This window comes from Varanus komodoensis, unplaced genomic scaffold (genome assembly GCF_004798865.1).
Source record: "Varanus komodoensis strain SLA01 unplaced genomic scaffold, ASM479886v1 scaffold132, whole genome shotgun sequence".
Lineage (NCBI taxonomy): Eukaryota > Metazoa > Chordata > Lepidosauria > Squamata > Varanidae > Varanus > Varanus komodoensis.
In genome coordinates, this window is record NW_025335381.1 from 95,571 (window position 1) to 110,001 (window position 14,431).

Genomic DNA, 14,431 nt, shown 5'->3' on the forward strand with positions numbered 1-14,431 from the left:
CGGCGGGCAGAACGCCAAGCCCCCCAAATGCCCCTGCTCCTTTCAGGCCCTCCGGAAAGGGGTGGAGGGGCGGAAGGGGAGGGGGGAACGGATCCTCTCTGGATTCTAGCGCAAACATTCCCGGCATCGCGCCTCCCACTGAACGCGACGGGGGGCCACGGGGTTCACCGGTACCCCGAACGATCGTGCGTCAAGCCACCTGAGGAGCGCCGCCTCGGCCCCCGAGCTGGGAGAGGAGACGGCGTGGCTGCGGGGGGGGGGTGCCGCGGGGGGGGTGGCTGCGGCAGACTCTGCGTTGGGTTACCAGCAGCACAGACCCGTCAGCCCTGCAAGGGCCCCTGCTTTTGCTTCCTTTTCAGAGGAAGTTTCTAGTCCCTGTGACTAGGAACCGAAGGGCATCCAGGCCAGCCGTGGAGGCCAGCCGGGACCCCTGCCTCCCCCGGCTATCTACCCCAACCCTGGCCCATTCTGCAGACCCCTCCCACCTCTGGCTCTTCCGCTGGCTTGGCGGGAAAAACAGGCCGGCTTCTCGTCCCCATGAAGCTCTTGGAAGCACGTCAGATGAGGCGGCCTGGGTACTCCGTCCCTCCAGCAGGAATCGCGGGCCCCGGATGTGGGGAAGGGCACCGCCGGGCAGGACTGCTCTGCCCAGGGCCGCGCTCTTCACAGCGCTCAACGGCCACACTGAGGGGGCGGGAGCCCCACTGGGGGGGCTGGGAGGCACCTCGGGGCGCAGGGGGAACCATCCGTGCCCGCCTCACACCCCGCTGCACCACCGGGGTGCGCAGGGGGCCGCCCAGGGGGCTGGTGGGCGGCCCCGGCCCACCTCCAGGCCGGGGAGCCCGCGCGAGAGCCACGGCCCTGCCCATGGCACACGCCCGCCGGCCCCTCCAGTCCGGGGGCCAGGGGGTGGGGGCAAAGCCCCTGAATATCAGGGGGCAGCCAGGAGGCCCCCGCGCTGTCCGCACCGGGGGGGCCGCTCAGACGTGCGTCTGCATCCGCTGCTGGAGCCGCTGCCCGTAGTCCGAGGAGGTGTAGGAGAAGCGGGTGGCCGAGGCGAACGTGCCCAGCGGGTCGTAGCCGTCGTAGGCGGCCCGGTCCAGGGCGGGGGGCGGGGGCTGGCTGTAGCCCAGGTGGTAGGTGGCGTAGCCGGCGCTGGCCGGGAAGGGCGGGTGCCCGCCGTAGTTCTCGTAGGAGAGCTGGCTGGCTGTCTCGGCCGTGGCGGCGCCCGGGGCCGGTCCGGGGACGGGCTCGCCGCTGTACTCGGGGGCCGCGCCCCGGCCGTAGCCGCTGAGCTGTGCGTAGCCGCTGGCGTGCGAGAGCCGGGAGGAGGGCCGGGCGTCATAGCGGGCCGCCCCGGGGTTGCGGTAGTCGGCGTAGAGGACCGTGCGGGAGGAGGGCCGGTCCTCGTGGGCGCGGACATTGTAGTAGCCGTTCGTGGGGTCCTGCGAGGGAAGGGCCGGGGTCACGCATGGCCAGCCCCCACGGGGCTCCTGCCGTTCTTTCCTCCCCACCAGGCACGCACGCACGAGCGGGGGGCCGGAGGGGGCCCGGCCCTCCCAGCCCAAGACGGGGCAGGCCGCCCCCGTGGCTGCCTGCCGGCCGGCCCCCCCTCCCGAGCCGCACCACAGGCGGGACGGTCCCTCCAGAAGGCTGCACGGCCTGGCGGAGGCCCGAGCCGCGCGGGCGGGGGAGAGCGGAGGCCCGCGGAGGGCCGGCCGGCGAGGTCCCTTGGCACGCACGTGGCCCCTGAGCTCGGCCCGCCCGCACGACTCTCCCGCCCGCACGGCCGCGTGCTGGCCCGGCTGGGCTCGGCTGGGCTCGGCTCAGCTCACCTTCAGCTCGTACTCCTCCCGCGTGTCCAGAGTGTCGCAGCGCAGGTCCTGCTTCAGGTCCACATCGTCCTTGAAGGACTGGGGGCAAAGGCCAGGCTCAGGGCTTGCCGCAGGGCCCACCGCCAAGCAGGGTGCTCCCAGGTGGGGGCGCCATGCCCCTCCACGGACATCTGCCAGCGGGCGGGGAGGGGGGCAGGCGCCTCCTGGCCACGCCATGCTCCTGCCCCGAGCCCCCCGAGCCCCTGCCATTCCCGGAGCCCACTTCCCCCTCGAGGCTCATGGCTGATTTGCACGGCTGCCCAGGCGTGGCGGGCAGAACCCGGTCCAGCTGTGCGGCCGAGGAGGCCTGCCAGCACCTCCGGCGCGCCCGTGGCTCAGCCAAGGTGGTCCCGGCAGGCCAGGGGTGCTCAGCCCCTTCCAGCCCGAGGGCCATGGCCGTCCCAGGCATGCTTGGGGGCCCAGGGCCAGTGGCCTGTGGGGCGGAAGGCCAAACGCCTCAGCAACCGGAGGGACTGGGTGGGGGCTGCCCAAGCGCCAGGAAGCTCCAGCGCCGTGGGATGGCGAAGAAGCGGACGGGGCAGCGGAAGGGGTGGCCTCCCAGCCAGGAGAGGACGGCGGAAGGACGCAGGACGCTCGGCGATGCCGGGCAGCCCAGCAGGCCGCGGGGCAAAGCCCTCGGGGGTCCCTCAGCCCTGGGAGCGGCCGAACGGAGCGCGCCCCCCCCCCAGTGCCTGGTCGCAGGCGAGGGAGCCCCCAGGCGGGCACACGGCCCGGAGCCAGAGGCGGCGGCGACGACGGCCGGCCACGCTCCCCCCCGCGGCCTCACTGCTCACCGAGTAGATGGCCTTCATGACGCGCGTCGCCGTGGAGACGCTGGCGGTGTCCTCCTCCCGGTCCGCGTGCAGCGTGAGGGGCTCCCGGTTCACCGTCTCCACCTTGATGTCCAGCTTGCGCAGCGTGACGTCCTTGCGGCCTGCGGGGGCAGAGGCCACTGCCGCTTCGTCCGGGGCGCTGGGCCGGGCCCCGAGCGCCGCCCTCCGCTGCCTCCACGCTGTGCTCGCGAGCCCGCCGAGCGCTGGCCTTGTGTCTCAGTGACTGCAGCCCGCCTTCCAGCAGGGCGGCCTGAGCCACGTCTGGGCACACGGGGGCCCAGCCGCTCAGCCCCCCCCAGCCTGCCCGGCTTGCCTGACCTGCCATCCTCACTGCTGCTTCGCACCTTTCCCCAGCCGAAGCCCCGCCACGCGCCGGACTACGATTTCCATCGTTCCCACCAGCGCGACCCCCTCGCCCCCTTCCCGCCAGCCCCTGTGCCCTCCCCGCAGCCCCCCGGCCGCGACACTCACTGCCTTTGCGCCGCCGGTACAGGAAGCAGGCCAGCGCCACGAAGCAGACGGTGAGCAGGATGCCCGCCCCGATCGTCGTGCCGGCGATGATGCCCACGGGCAGGACCTCTGCAGCGGGGCGGGAGGGAAACGGGCAGCCGTCATCTCAGCGGGCCTCCCACCTCAGCCGTGGGCCACGGCCCCGCTTCCGGCCTTGCACCCCCTTCTGCAGTCTCAAAGGCGGGGAGCCGGTGACTCGGGGTGTGGGGGAACAGCCCTTGGGCAGGACAGCTGGCTTCGGAGTGTGCCCGGGGGGGGCCAGGGCTCATGCCCAGGAGGAGGATTATGGGAAGGTCACGCCCAAGCCACCCGGCTCACCAGCACGGGGCAGTTCGGGCGTCTTTCCTGCCCCCACCAGCCCCTCCATCTGCGCTGCCCAAATCCAGCAGAAGGGAAGAGGCGGCTGCTCCAAAAGCTGAGGAAGGACGAGCCGGGGCCATTTCCCAGCGAGGCGTGAGGCGCCGCACGCCAGGAGCCAGCGAGGAAGGCCCCTTCCCCTCTGGGGAGAGCGTCCCACAGGCCGCGGGCCCTGGCCGAGCTTCCGTTTAAGAGCCGGACAGGACAGAGCTGTCCTTTTCCGGCTGCAGCCGCCCGCACCTTTCTCTTCCAGCTGGATGATGGCCGTCCGGGGCCCAAAGCTGTTCCAGGCTGTGCAGTTGTACCGCGTCTGGAAATCGACCTCCATCACGTTGCTGATGCTCAGGGTGGAGAGCACGCCGTTCCCGGTGTTGCTGCGCTCCACCGTGTACCGTTCCAGGGTCCCCATCTCCAAGAAATTCTCCTTCCAGCCCCAAGCCTTCCAGCAGCGGGGGGTGGGGGGGCGGATGAGAGGAACCAGTCAGCGACGCAGCCATGGGCTGCCCGGAGTGGTCCTGCCACCCACATCCCTCCAGCCCGGGCCCCACAAAGGGGGCCCCGTCTGTGCCTCCGCCCCCCCCCCGGGCAGACTCACAATCTTGTCCGGGAGCGGGGTGCTCCCAATGAAGCACTCCACCTTCCCCCGGTTGCCGCGCACCGCGTACTGGACAGAGTCGCTGGAGATGATGGGGGGACCTGGGGAGAGGCAGCGTCTGAGGGGAGGCCAGCGCCCGCCTCGGCCCCCTCCCCAGGCGACCCCCGGCACGAAGGCGGGGAGGCCTGATCGCCCCTGGGCACGGGGCGTGCGGCTCCGGGAGGGCACCAGAGCCACGGGGTCAAGGCCTCGGGAAGGGCCCAGGCCTCTCCTCCGGCCCTTTCCCGGGGGGGCCCTGCAGGAGCCGGGGAGCCGCCTGGGGGGGCCCGGAGCAGCCGGGTGCCGCGTCGCTCACCGTTGACGAAGAGGGTGACCTCGCGCTCGCCCACCCCGATCCGCGGCACGATGGCCTTGCAGACGTACTGCCCGGCATCCGCCTGCGTGACGGACTTGAGGTACAGCTGGTTGCTGTTGCTGAGCACCTGGACACGGGCGGCAGACACGGCGGGCGTGAGGGGGGCCCGGGGGGGGCCGGGAGCTGTGCGGGGCCGCCCCCCCCAGCCAGCGCACTGACCATGTTGGATTCCTTCTTGGTCCAGGTGAGCGTGAGCGGGGGGTTCCCGGCCCACACGCAGGTCAGCGTCACGTCCGAGCCGATGTCGGTGGTTGTGGGCTTCGGGTCCACCACGATGCGCGGCGCGACTGCCGGAGGGCGGGAGCAAAGAGAGGCGGCTCGTCAGGGGGGCGACGGGGCCCACGGGGGATCGGGCTGCTGCCCCGGCGCCGGACGCGGGGGACCCAGGGCGGAGCGCCGGCCCTTCGCCACGCCTGCCAGGGCGCCCCGCGGGGCTCCTTCCCGCCCGCGGCGCCCCAGGTGCGTCGGGCAGTGACGCCCGGCCCTCCCGACCGCGGGGTATGCCGGCGGGCGGACGAGGGCGGAGGCGCCAGGCATGCGGTGGCACGAGGAGGGTGCCCACTCACAGTGCACGTCCACCAGGGTGCTGACGTTGGTGCTTCCCACGTCGTTGTGCACCTCGCACGAGACGGGCTCCGTGAAGAAGGTGTAGTCCACCTGCGTCTCGTACTTGCTCTCCCTGGCATCCTCGATGACCACGCCGCCCTTTGCCCACCTGGGGTGGCGAGGAAGGAGGGGGCATCAACGAGCCGCCGTGGCCCGGGGCGTCCCCTCCCTCGGCCCACGACTCACCTGTAGCCTTTGATCTCGGGGTTGGCAGTGGCAACACAGGTGAAGGTCACCCGCTCCCCTTCCTGCACCGTCTGCGGCTGGATGGAGAGCGTCACCGTGGGAGGGTCTGCCATGCAAAGGGGGGGGGGGTCAACGCCCTTCGTGGACTGCAGTCCCACCCATCCCAGCCCCGACGCCCTGCGGTGGGCACCCTGGGAGCTGCAGCCTAGAGCACCTGGGGAGCATCGCATTGCTCCCCCTCCGGGGGGGGGCAGGACGCGCGTGCACACACAGGTCCCACGCCACTCCTCCCCTTCCTCGCCCTCTGAGGGATCGGGGGCCACCACGGGGCCCCAGTCCACCCGGGCCCCCACCCAGGAGCCCCTGGGTCCCCGGCCAAGAGCAAAGCGGGGAGGCCCTACGGTGTACGTCGAGCGTGACGGAGGCCTCCTTGCCCGCCGGGATGGCGTCGTTGGCGCAGCGGCACGTGTACACGCGGCCGATGTCCTGGTCGGTGGGGTTGATCAGCAGCTGGCTCACGGTGGTCTCCCGCTTCCCATCCGGCAGCACTTCCTGGGGGGCGGAGGGCGTGAGGAGGGGCCGGCACCGCGGCTCCAGCGGGACGGAAGCGGTGCCCGCGTGGGGCACGCCCGTGCGACCGCCCCCCGCCCCCCGGGGCCGCGATTCGTACCGTGCTGGTGGCGGCGTCCGACTGCGGGAGCCCATCGCGGAACCAGACGATGGTGGCCGCCGGCTTGGCGTTCCGGGCCCGGCACGTGAGGTTGCGCGGGGTGCCAGCCCGCAGCAGGATCTCAGGCGCGCCATCAATCGTGGGGTCCTCGGGGGGAACTGGACAGAGGGCGAGTCGGTGAGATGCCTGGAACACACCTGGGGCAGAGACCCCGCGCAGGGGGAAGGGAAAGGGGCGAGCCTCGGAGTGCGGGCACGCGGCACCGTGCTGTGCAAACACGGCCCTGTGTGGACGGGGCCTCGCCGTGCCGCCCGATGGCCACGAGCGGTCAAAGAGCTGTGGGGGCCTCGCTCGGGAGAAAGGGCCCGAAGGCGCAGGGGCATGAGGGGCCCGGCCCGGCCGATGGGACAGCTGGCGCGCCAGGATGCGCCCTCTGCTGCGCCTCCCCGGGAAACCGCGCGTCTCCTGTCCCTCTCCCTGCAGACGAGGAGACCTGCAGGGCCCCGTGGAGCTTGAGGGGGAGTCGGCGGGGCTTGAAGTTTTAGGAGACGCTGCTCTCGGGGGGGTGGGGAGCGGCCCTCGCCCTGCGAGCCTCGCATGTTTTCATAGGAAGGCGGAGAATTCAGATGAAGAAGGCAAGAAAAGGGAGGCTGCACACCTGAAATATTGATGGCAGTTCAGTAGCTCTGATTAGAGGAAGCTCTGATTAAGATGACAAGGAAATTGGGGGGGGGGGGCTCCAGGTTTGCCTTCCCCACTTTAAAGAAAAAGGAATCTGAGCCCGCGGTTGACAGCCAGTTGCCACCCGGGAAGATGAAGAGACGGGTGGAAGGCTTTTGGGGGGATTCATCCTTCTCAGGCGTGGAGGTGGGGGCCATTACTGATTCATTAGCCTTTAATTTATTATTAATATGAACACTAACACTGCAAAGGAGGAGAAGGGAGCCGGCAGGACAAGGCTGGGGCCTGCCTGGCAGATCGTCGGGACGACATGAGGGAGGGAAGGGGTGCAGCGGGCAAGAGTCCGGGAGCCCCGTCATTAACCGCATCTGCACGTGGCTGCTGGGTGGGAGGGGGGCAGGCGTGCCCAGGGTCTCCCCCTGTGGATGAGGGTCCCCAAAATGCAGGATGGACAGCAGGCGAGCGTGGTGTCACGGAGGAAGGAGCGGGCCTTGTCCCAGATCACCTGCGCCACTGTTCCTGCTTATCCGGGGAGGGGTCCTGGCCGCCCCTGCTGCTCCCTCGCGCCACCCCACGCCAGGGGATGCGGTGGAGCAGCGGGGAAGCCGAGCCGGGGCGGGCAAGGGCAAGGGCAAGGGCACTCACTCAGCACGGTCAGCCTGGCGTGCCGCGAGCGCAGAGCAGCCTCCGTGGCTTGGCATTCGTACGAGGCATCGTCGGAAAGCTCGGCCTCACTGATCTCCAGGTTGTACTGCCCCGAGTCGGCGGCCCCGATGATCCTGTAGCGGGGCCAGGCTGAGGAAAGAGAGGCGGGTGAGACGGGGCGAGGACAGACGCCTCCCTCGGAGACCCGGGCGCAGATGGCCGGCCGCGTGCTAGGCCTCCGCTCTAGATCCTGCACCGGGGTGGCAGGGATGCGAGAGTCCCCAGGCATGCACAGAGCTCAGCCGAGCCCTAACGTGTGCGGACGCAGTGGCGAGAGGCAGGCTGGCCTCCCCTTTTCCGCCAGCAGGTGGCGCTCTCCACACACCTAGTGGGCACCGCGCAGGCGGCCAGGGCTTGGTCAAGGCAGGCGGTCGGGGTGCCAGAAACCTGCCCTTAAATTGGGGCTCGGCAGCTTCCCGGACCAGCAGCAGGGCAGCCCTGCACCCACCCGCCTCCGCCTCCAGAGCAGAGGGGCCCTCCCAGGGCAAGGGAGGCCAGCCAGGGGGCGAGAAGGCAGGCAAGGGGAGGGGAGGGGAGGGGAGGGCTGGGGCCACCTTTCAGGCCCTGCCCCATCCCCAGGGCCAGGCCATCCTTCGTCCACTGCACGATCCCGGAGTAGTTCAGCACCACGCAGGAGAGCACGATCCGCTGGCCGGCCACCACCGTCTGGTCCTCGGGCTCCTCCAGGAACCGGGTGTGCAGAACTGGGCAGGAAAGGAATGGGAAGTGGGAAGTTGTGGGGGGACAGAGGCCGCATCCCGTCCTGCCCAGGCACCCGGAGACTGGCCTGCTCCGCAGAAGGCCCGCACACGACGGCGCCCAGCCTTGGGGGCTTCCGAGGGGCAGCCAGCCGGACGATGCCACAACTGGATGCCACGCGCAACCACAGGCCTTCACTCCTCCCCGGGACACACGCGTGCCCCCTCCCAGCGCTGAGCGACTGCCTGGACCCTTCCACGTGCACACCACTGCAGAGCACAAAGCGCACACACAAACGCGCACCCCGTCGGCAGGCGCGCTACTCCTTAGCCGCTCTCTCCCGGGGAGAGACCTGCTTAGAGGCGGCCGTTCCACCGTCCAGGGTGGCTGCAACTGGCCCCCACCAGCCCCTCCCCACTCGACGGCGCCCAGCAGCAGCAAGTCCCCTCCAGGCTGTGCCCTGGCCGGGGTCCCAAGGGGCCCTCCCGCGCCCCCGCTCGATCGATGCCGCCCAGCAGCCGTCACGCGGCGCCCCACGGCCCACCAGCCCAGAGCGATGGGGAGATCGATCGCTCGCTCGCTCGCTCGCTCGGCAGCCCAGCGCCAGCTGCCGCCTCCAGCTCTGGGCTCAGTGCTGGGTGGGGAAGAGCCCGGGAAGCAGGGCTGCCTTGGTGGGCACCCCTTTCCGCTGCGCCACCAGCGGGGCGAGGGGCCTTCCCCAGCCGGTGCCCCCTAGGCCAGCCCGGCTGCGGCTGCGCAACCCCAGGAGGGCCCCAGGCTGCCGGACTGCCCCGTGTTCTCACGCTTGCCTGCATCCAGGACGCTGCCCCCGCAGCCATCTGCAGGTGTGTAGGCAGGACGCACTCGTCCCTTGCAAATCCATAGGTCAGCCCCCCCCCCCCCGGCAGACTCTGCTCCCGGCCTCCGCACAGGCCGGGCGCCTCTCCAAGGGTGCCCCACAAGCCCTTGCCAAGCATCCCCTCGCCCCGCCACCCGGGCTGGGGGCTGCGCAGGGACCCCATCCCCATCCCTGCCCCTCCAGACTCCTGGCATCCCTGGTGCTGCCTGGGGCTGATGGGGGCCAGAATGCCCAGCACCAGACACGGGGGGGGGGGGGGTCCTTGCACAGCTGGCTCCACAGGACAGGAAGTGGCGGCCAGAAGGGCAGCGATCGGCGGCTCGGACCACACGGGGAGGGCCGTGTCCAATGACAGAAAGCTGGATCGGTGCCCATGAAGAAGCCCACCAAATCGGCAAACACCTGCACAGGGCCAGAGTCTCTGGAGGGGGGCGGGGGGGACACACGCTCAGTCTCGGGCACACAGCCATCGCAGGCCGGGCGCTCCGGGAGCAGCGCCCGCTTCCCCTCCGACTCCCCTGGGCACGGCTCTTCGCAACGGTCCCCGGCACTCGCCATCTGCAGCGTTTCTCCTTTAATAAGGATCTGCATTGAAAATAATAATTAACCTTTAAAAATGCCTTGCTCCATTAAGCGGGCGTGTGCCTTTGCGTCTGCTCGAAGGTCTTCCGCGCATGCCCATCTCCTGCCGAATCGATTCACTGGAGGGGCAGCCCTTGTGCAGACAGAGAACTATTGACCAAGCGATAACTTATCTCGGTGCGAACTCGGGAAAGCCGCTGAGAGCAGCTCGTTCTCCCGCCGCCTCTCCCTGCTTTCTGTTGCGGGAAGGGGGGCAGCTGCAGCGGGGGGGCGGGAACAAAGGCTCCCCTTTCATGCCCGCGTCCTGGGTGCGGAAGAACTTTCCTCTGCCCTCCCCCGTCCCAGCCGAAACTCCGCCAGGCTCAGGGAGTCTCCGGCCCATCTGTCGGCCATGATGGCGCGCAGCCGCCGCTGCAAGAGGCAACGTTGCGCCACGGGAGGCTCAGCCCGTCACTGCCTGGGCATCGCCTCCGCCAGAGGGGCCCCGCCGAGCAGGCTGCGGGCGGCCACTGGGGGGTTTCGGCCAGGGCTCCCCCTGCTGCTCCCCCCTGGCCCTGCCCGCTGGAGACAGGCGAGTCCCGGGCCAAAGGGAGCCTCGGGGCCAGGCCTGGGGCACACGGGCTGCCCACCCACCGGCCTCCTGGAAAACGGGCATGCACGGCCCCAAGCGAGCCCCACACAGTCCTGCCCATCGAGAGGAGCACCCCGAAAGGGGGGGCGCCCCTGGATCCCGGCTCTGCGGCCTGCGCCGTGGCTTCCCGGGAGCTGGGCTGGGGGCCCCAGGCGTCCCGGGCAGCCGTGGTGGTGGCATTGGTGGAGCAGCTGTGCCACTGTCTGTGGCAGAGGCGGGGGGCTGGCCCTTGGGGGATGTGCTCCCCCCGGCGGTGCGGAGGCAGGTGACCCTCCATGCCCTCTCCCCCAAGGGGGCCCTGGAGGTCCTGACCCACAGCAGCCCCTCCCTGCCTGCTCAATCTCGCGCCAGCCTCCTTTCCAGTGGCAGGAGGACTCCTCAAACCACGCAGAGAATCCGAGAATCCGAGATTTGCACTGGCTTTGATCTTGGCACGTGTCCCCCTCGCACTTGGACAGCCCCTTCAAGGACTTTCCAGGGGAGCTGCGGAGGATTGGGAAAGGTGTGCGAGGAAGAGGGGCGGGCGGGCAGGGAGATCAAAGTGGCAATGCCAAGAGACCAGGTGCGGAGCGTGAAGCAGAGAGATCACAGCGGGGAAAGGCGACGCCGGGCTGAGGGAGCGCTGATCAGAGGAGGCAGGCCCTGCTCAGCTCCACAAGGAGCGCCGGAGACCTTGGGGCTGCACCCCAGAGTGCTGGGGGGGGGGCACACGGTGGGGAAGACCCTCCTGGGGCAGGGCGGGGCAGGGCAGGCCTCCTCGCCCCTGCGTGGCTGGCCCCGATTCCCCACGCCCCGCAGCTGCCGGAAGCCCGGGGGCACCGCCCCCCTCTGCCACAGCCCAGGGTGCTCCAGCTCCTCTGGGTGAGCTGCCTGCTCTGGAAGGCAGGGGAGACTCGGTCGGCTCGCCTTAATTACTCCACGTTCAGATGACATTTCAAGCAGATTAAAATGATAAACCACACTGTAATCATGGCTAAAGAGCAGGCGGAAAGGAGGAGGCAGGAGAGGCTGGGAGAGAAAGGCGCTCGCTGCTGCTGCTGTTCGTCCCTCTCCCAGCCTTAATAATGCATCCGCTTCCCACAAAAATTTGTCAGATGAAAAGATGCGCGCACCAGCGCGCCGGGGCGAGGGGGAAGACGACGGGCGGCAGAAGCGAGCGGCTTCCAAGGTGCGCACCAAACGGTCTTTTTCTAGTACAGTTCCTTCCATCTTAAAACACGAATGCCCGACACCTCCTAGGGAGAGGACGCAGCGCGGAACTGTTCCTTCCGGTGCAGATGCAAAGTTAATTGCCACAGCATCGCGGGATCGGCCATTCAGAGGGGGCGGGAGGGCCGTCGGGTCCAGCCCCCCCCCCCCCCAGTGCAGGCCTCCTGAGCCAAGCCTTCCTCTCAAAGGGCTTCCCGGAGGCACCTCGAGCGCCTCGGGGTGGGGAGCCCTCAACCACGCACGGCCTTCTTCGGCGAGGCTGTCCACCCAGCACCCTCCAGGTATGCTGGACTACACCCCCCATCAGCACTCGCCAGCACAGCTGAAGGTCAGGGATGATGCAGGGAGCCACGGTCCAAAGCCCCAGGAAGGCGCCACATCTCCGTGGCTGGCACCAAGCAGCAGAGAGGGCCCCACGCCTGCAGCGTAGCCACCTAAGAAGGAAAAAGGGACCGTGCAAAGCCGGGAGAAAGGCAGACAGAGGGGTCCCGGGAAACGCAGGTCACAAATGCCGGAGCCTGCAGGGCTGGATCAGGCCCAGCCAGTCCGTCGAGAGCAGGGCTCCAGCCCGCTCTCCCAGGGTGCCCAACCCCGTCCCCTTTTGATGGTCAAGCACCCGCGGTCCTGCAGAGCAAGGGCCCCAGAGACCCCGCCGCCTTTTCCCACTGATGCCTCGGGCACGGAAACGAAGGCAGAGGAGGGTTCTGCGCCCCGCTTTCTCCCGCAGGACCCCCGTTTGTGGCCCCCGCCTCTTCGGCTCCCCAGCCTGCTGTCGGGGATGCCGCATCCGCCGCGTGCCCAGTGCGGTCCCGGGCGGCGAGGCAGCGGCCACAGGGCCCCCGAGGCAACAAACCGCAGGCCCTGAAGGCCAGCTCCCAGGCGCCCTCGGGATGGGGCTACCGATCCGAGCATTTCCAATCAGTGCCGTGCTGCCTGGGGACGATGGGAACTGAAGCCAAGAGAGCTGGAGGGTTCCTGGCCGGCGAAGGGCACGGAGGCTGCCTCGGGAATAGCACCCGGCGTTGTGCCTACGCAGCCCCCGCACGGCACACTGTGGAGACCCCCGTGCACGGATCACAGGCCAGACGTGCGGGCGGCAGATGGTTCTGGGACCCGGTGCCCCCGCGGCCTGTGGTGCCTCAACCGGCTCCGGCTCCCTTCCCAGCTGGTGTCGCCATGAGGCCGTGAGGAAGCGGGCACCGTTCCCAGAATCCTCCAGGCCTCCTGATCCCGAGCTGCTTTGCTGTCCCGAACGAATGCAAATGATAGCAGATTGTGCTCCTCTCGGCTGCGCGCAGCCGGCCTCTGCCAGGACAGCCGATCTGAAGGTCACGAGAGGAGGCCAGGCCCCTCGCCTGCGGCTGCGTGAGCCCACGGGGCCCGGCTGCCAGGACAGCTGCTGCGGGCAGACCTGCGGAGCCCAGTGTGGCACGGGGCGTTGGCAAGCGGCCGAACAGCGCCTGACGAAGGGGCCCTGAGGTCCAGCATCCTGCTGGCACGAGCCCCTGCCTCCCAGCCCGGGACAGGACAGCCTGCCTCCCTCGGACAGGCCCAGCCCCTCCAGGCCATCCCCAGTGGCGGCCGCCACCACATCTGGCGGCAGGGAGTTCCACAGGCTCAGCCTGTGCTGGTGCGGAGGGGCCTCCCCCGCCCCATCCAGGTCCCCCCTGCGCCTCCATGACGTGGGGGGAAGCCGCCAGGCCTGGGCGGGGACGCCGCTCCTTTGGAAGGGGGCCCCTTTCTGGCACAGGCGGCGGGAGCCGACAGAGCCAGGGGGGGCATGCCTGCCTGTGGGGGGGGGGGCGCTTGTCTCGAGGAAAGGGAAGCGTTGCCGCCTTGGTCGCACCTCGGCCCCCGCACGCCGCTGAGCACTTTGCAAGATGAATTATTCACACCTTGTGTGCTGGGCTCCCCTCTCCCTCTCCAGAGCAGGGCTTTGTGTCAGCCGGCTCCTTCGGCACCGGCACAGGTGGAAATTTGGGGGCACGGGAAGGCCAGGCCCCAGGGCACCCTGCGCCCCCATGCCCGGCTCAGACCCCCCAAGACTTCATCGCACTCTGGCATGTTTCTCCACAGTCATAAGGTCTAGAAACATACTTCTGGGGGAAAGGTTTTGAAAGAGACAGGGATGCAGAGAGAGGCCGGTGAGTTTCACAGAGCACCCAAGTGCGACGCTTGCGGAAGGGCCACGCTCCTTCTGTGCCGCTAACAGGCCGCCGCATTCCTTCCATCCCCCATTTCGGTGTCTCCCCGTAATCCACGACTGCTTGTCGGCATACAGCAGGAGCAAGTGCGGAGCCGTGCCCCCCCAGGCGGGACTTCAACTCCCATCTTCTCCAATCAAGCTGGCTCAGGCTGATGGGAAGTGATGTTCCCACTCTGTCCTTGAAAACCCATCAAAGCCCAAAGCGTTCCCTGGCACACGAGGCGCAACCACTGCTGTGGCTTTGAAAGGGGCTGGCAAGGTGGGGGGAAGCGGAGGAGCCACAGCGGCTCCGTGGAACCTCTCAGCCGTGGCTCGGATCTCCCGAGCGCCCCCCAGGGGCACAAGGAAAGTTCCTCTTCCACAGAGCAGCTGTATCGGTGGAAGTCGCGGCCACAAGGTATTCCGGGTAACTTCCGAGCCATCAGCACAAAACACCACAAGACACACTCGTGGGGGGCCGGGGCGTGCCCCCACATTTAGCACAACCACAGCGGCGTGGCCCACACTCTGGGGTCCTCCTGGACCAGCCAGAAAGTGTCTGCCGCAGCCAGGCCTTCCCCGGGGTATGTGCTTCCGGACCGGGTGCAGGGACCGGTCCTGTTCTACGCCGGCATTCCCGCTTTCTGGAATGCCTGCTGCCAGGGTGGATTTTACTGTGTTCTGACGGCTCTTCGGACAGCAACATTTCTCATCGCGCTTTCTTGCTCTGCACTGCTTTGGTAGGCCTCTTGTTAGAGCGGCCAAGAAACATCTGAAATCAATAACACCCTGAATAGAAACCGGTTGGGAGCAGACGGGACGGGTTAACTCTCT

General features: G+C 69.0%; 1 protein-coding gene across 1 annotated transcript; it reads right to left on the minus strand.

Moving 5' to 3' along the window:
- Positions 1-980: 980 nt before the first annotated feature.
- Positions 981-8,036, minus strand: KIRREL1 (kirre like nephrin family adhesion molecule 1). The gene is made up of 12 exons (XM_044422628.1): positions 7,987-8,036; positions 7,373-7,522; positions 5,377-5,482; positions 5,151-5,299; positions 4,744-4,871; positions 4,525-4,651; positions 4,170-4,270; positions 3,815-4,013; positions 3,179-3,286; positions 2,669-2,808; positions 1,836-1,913; positions 981-1,445 (listed from the first exon to the last, which is right to left on the minus strand). The coding sequence occupies exons 1-12, from the start codon at positions 8,003-8,005 to the stop codon at positions 981-983; spliced, it is 1,770 nt and encodes a 589-aa protein (XP_044278563.1). The 5' UTR covers positions 8,006-8,036.
- Positions 8,037-14,431: the final 6,395 nt, after the last annotated feature.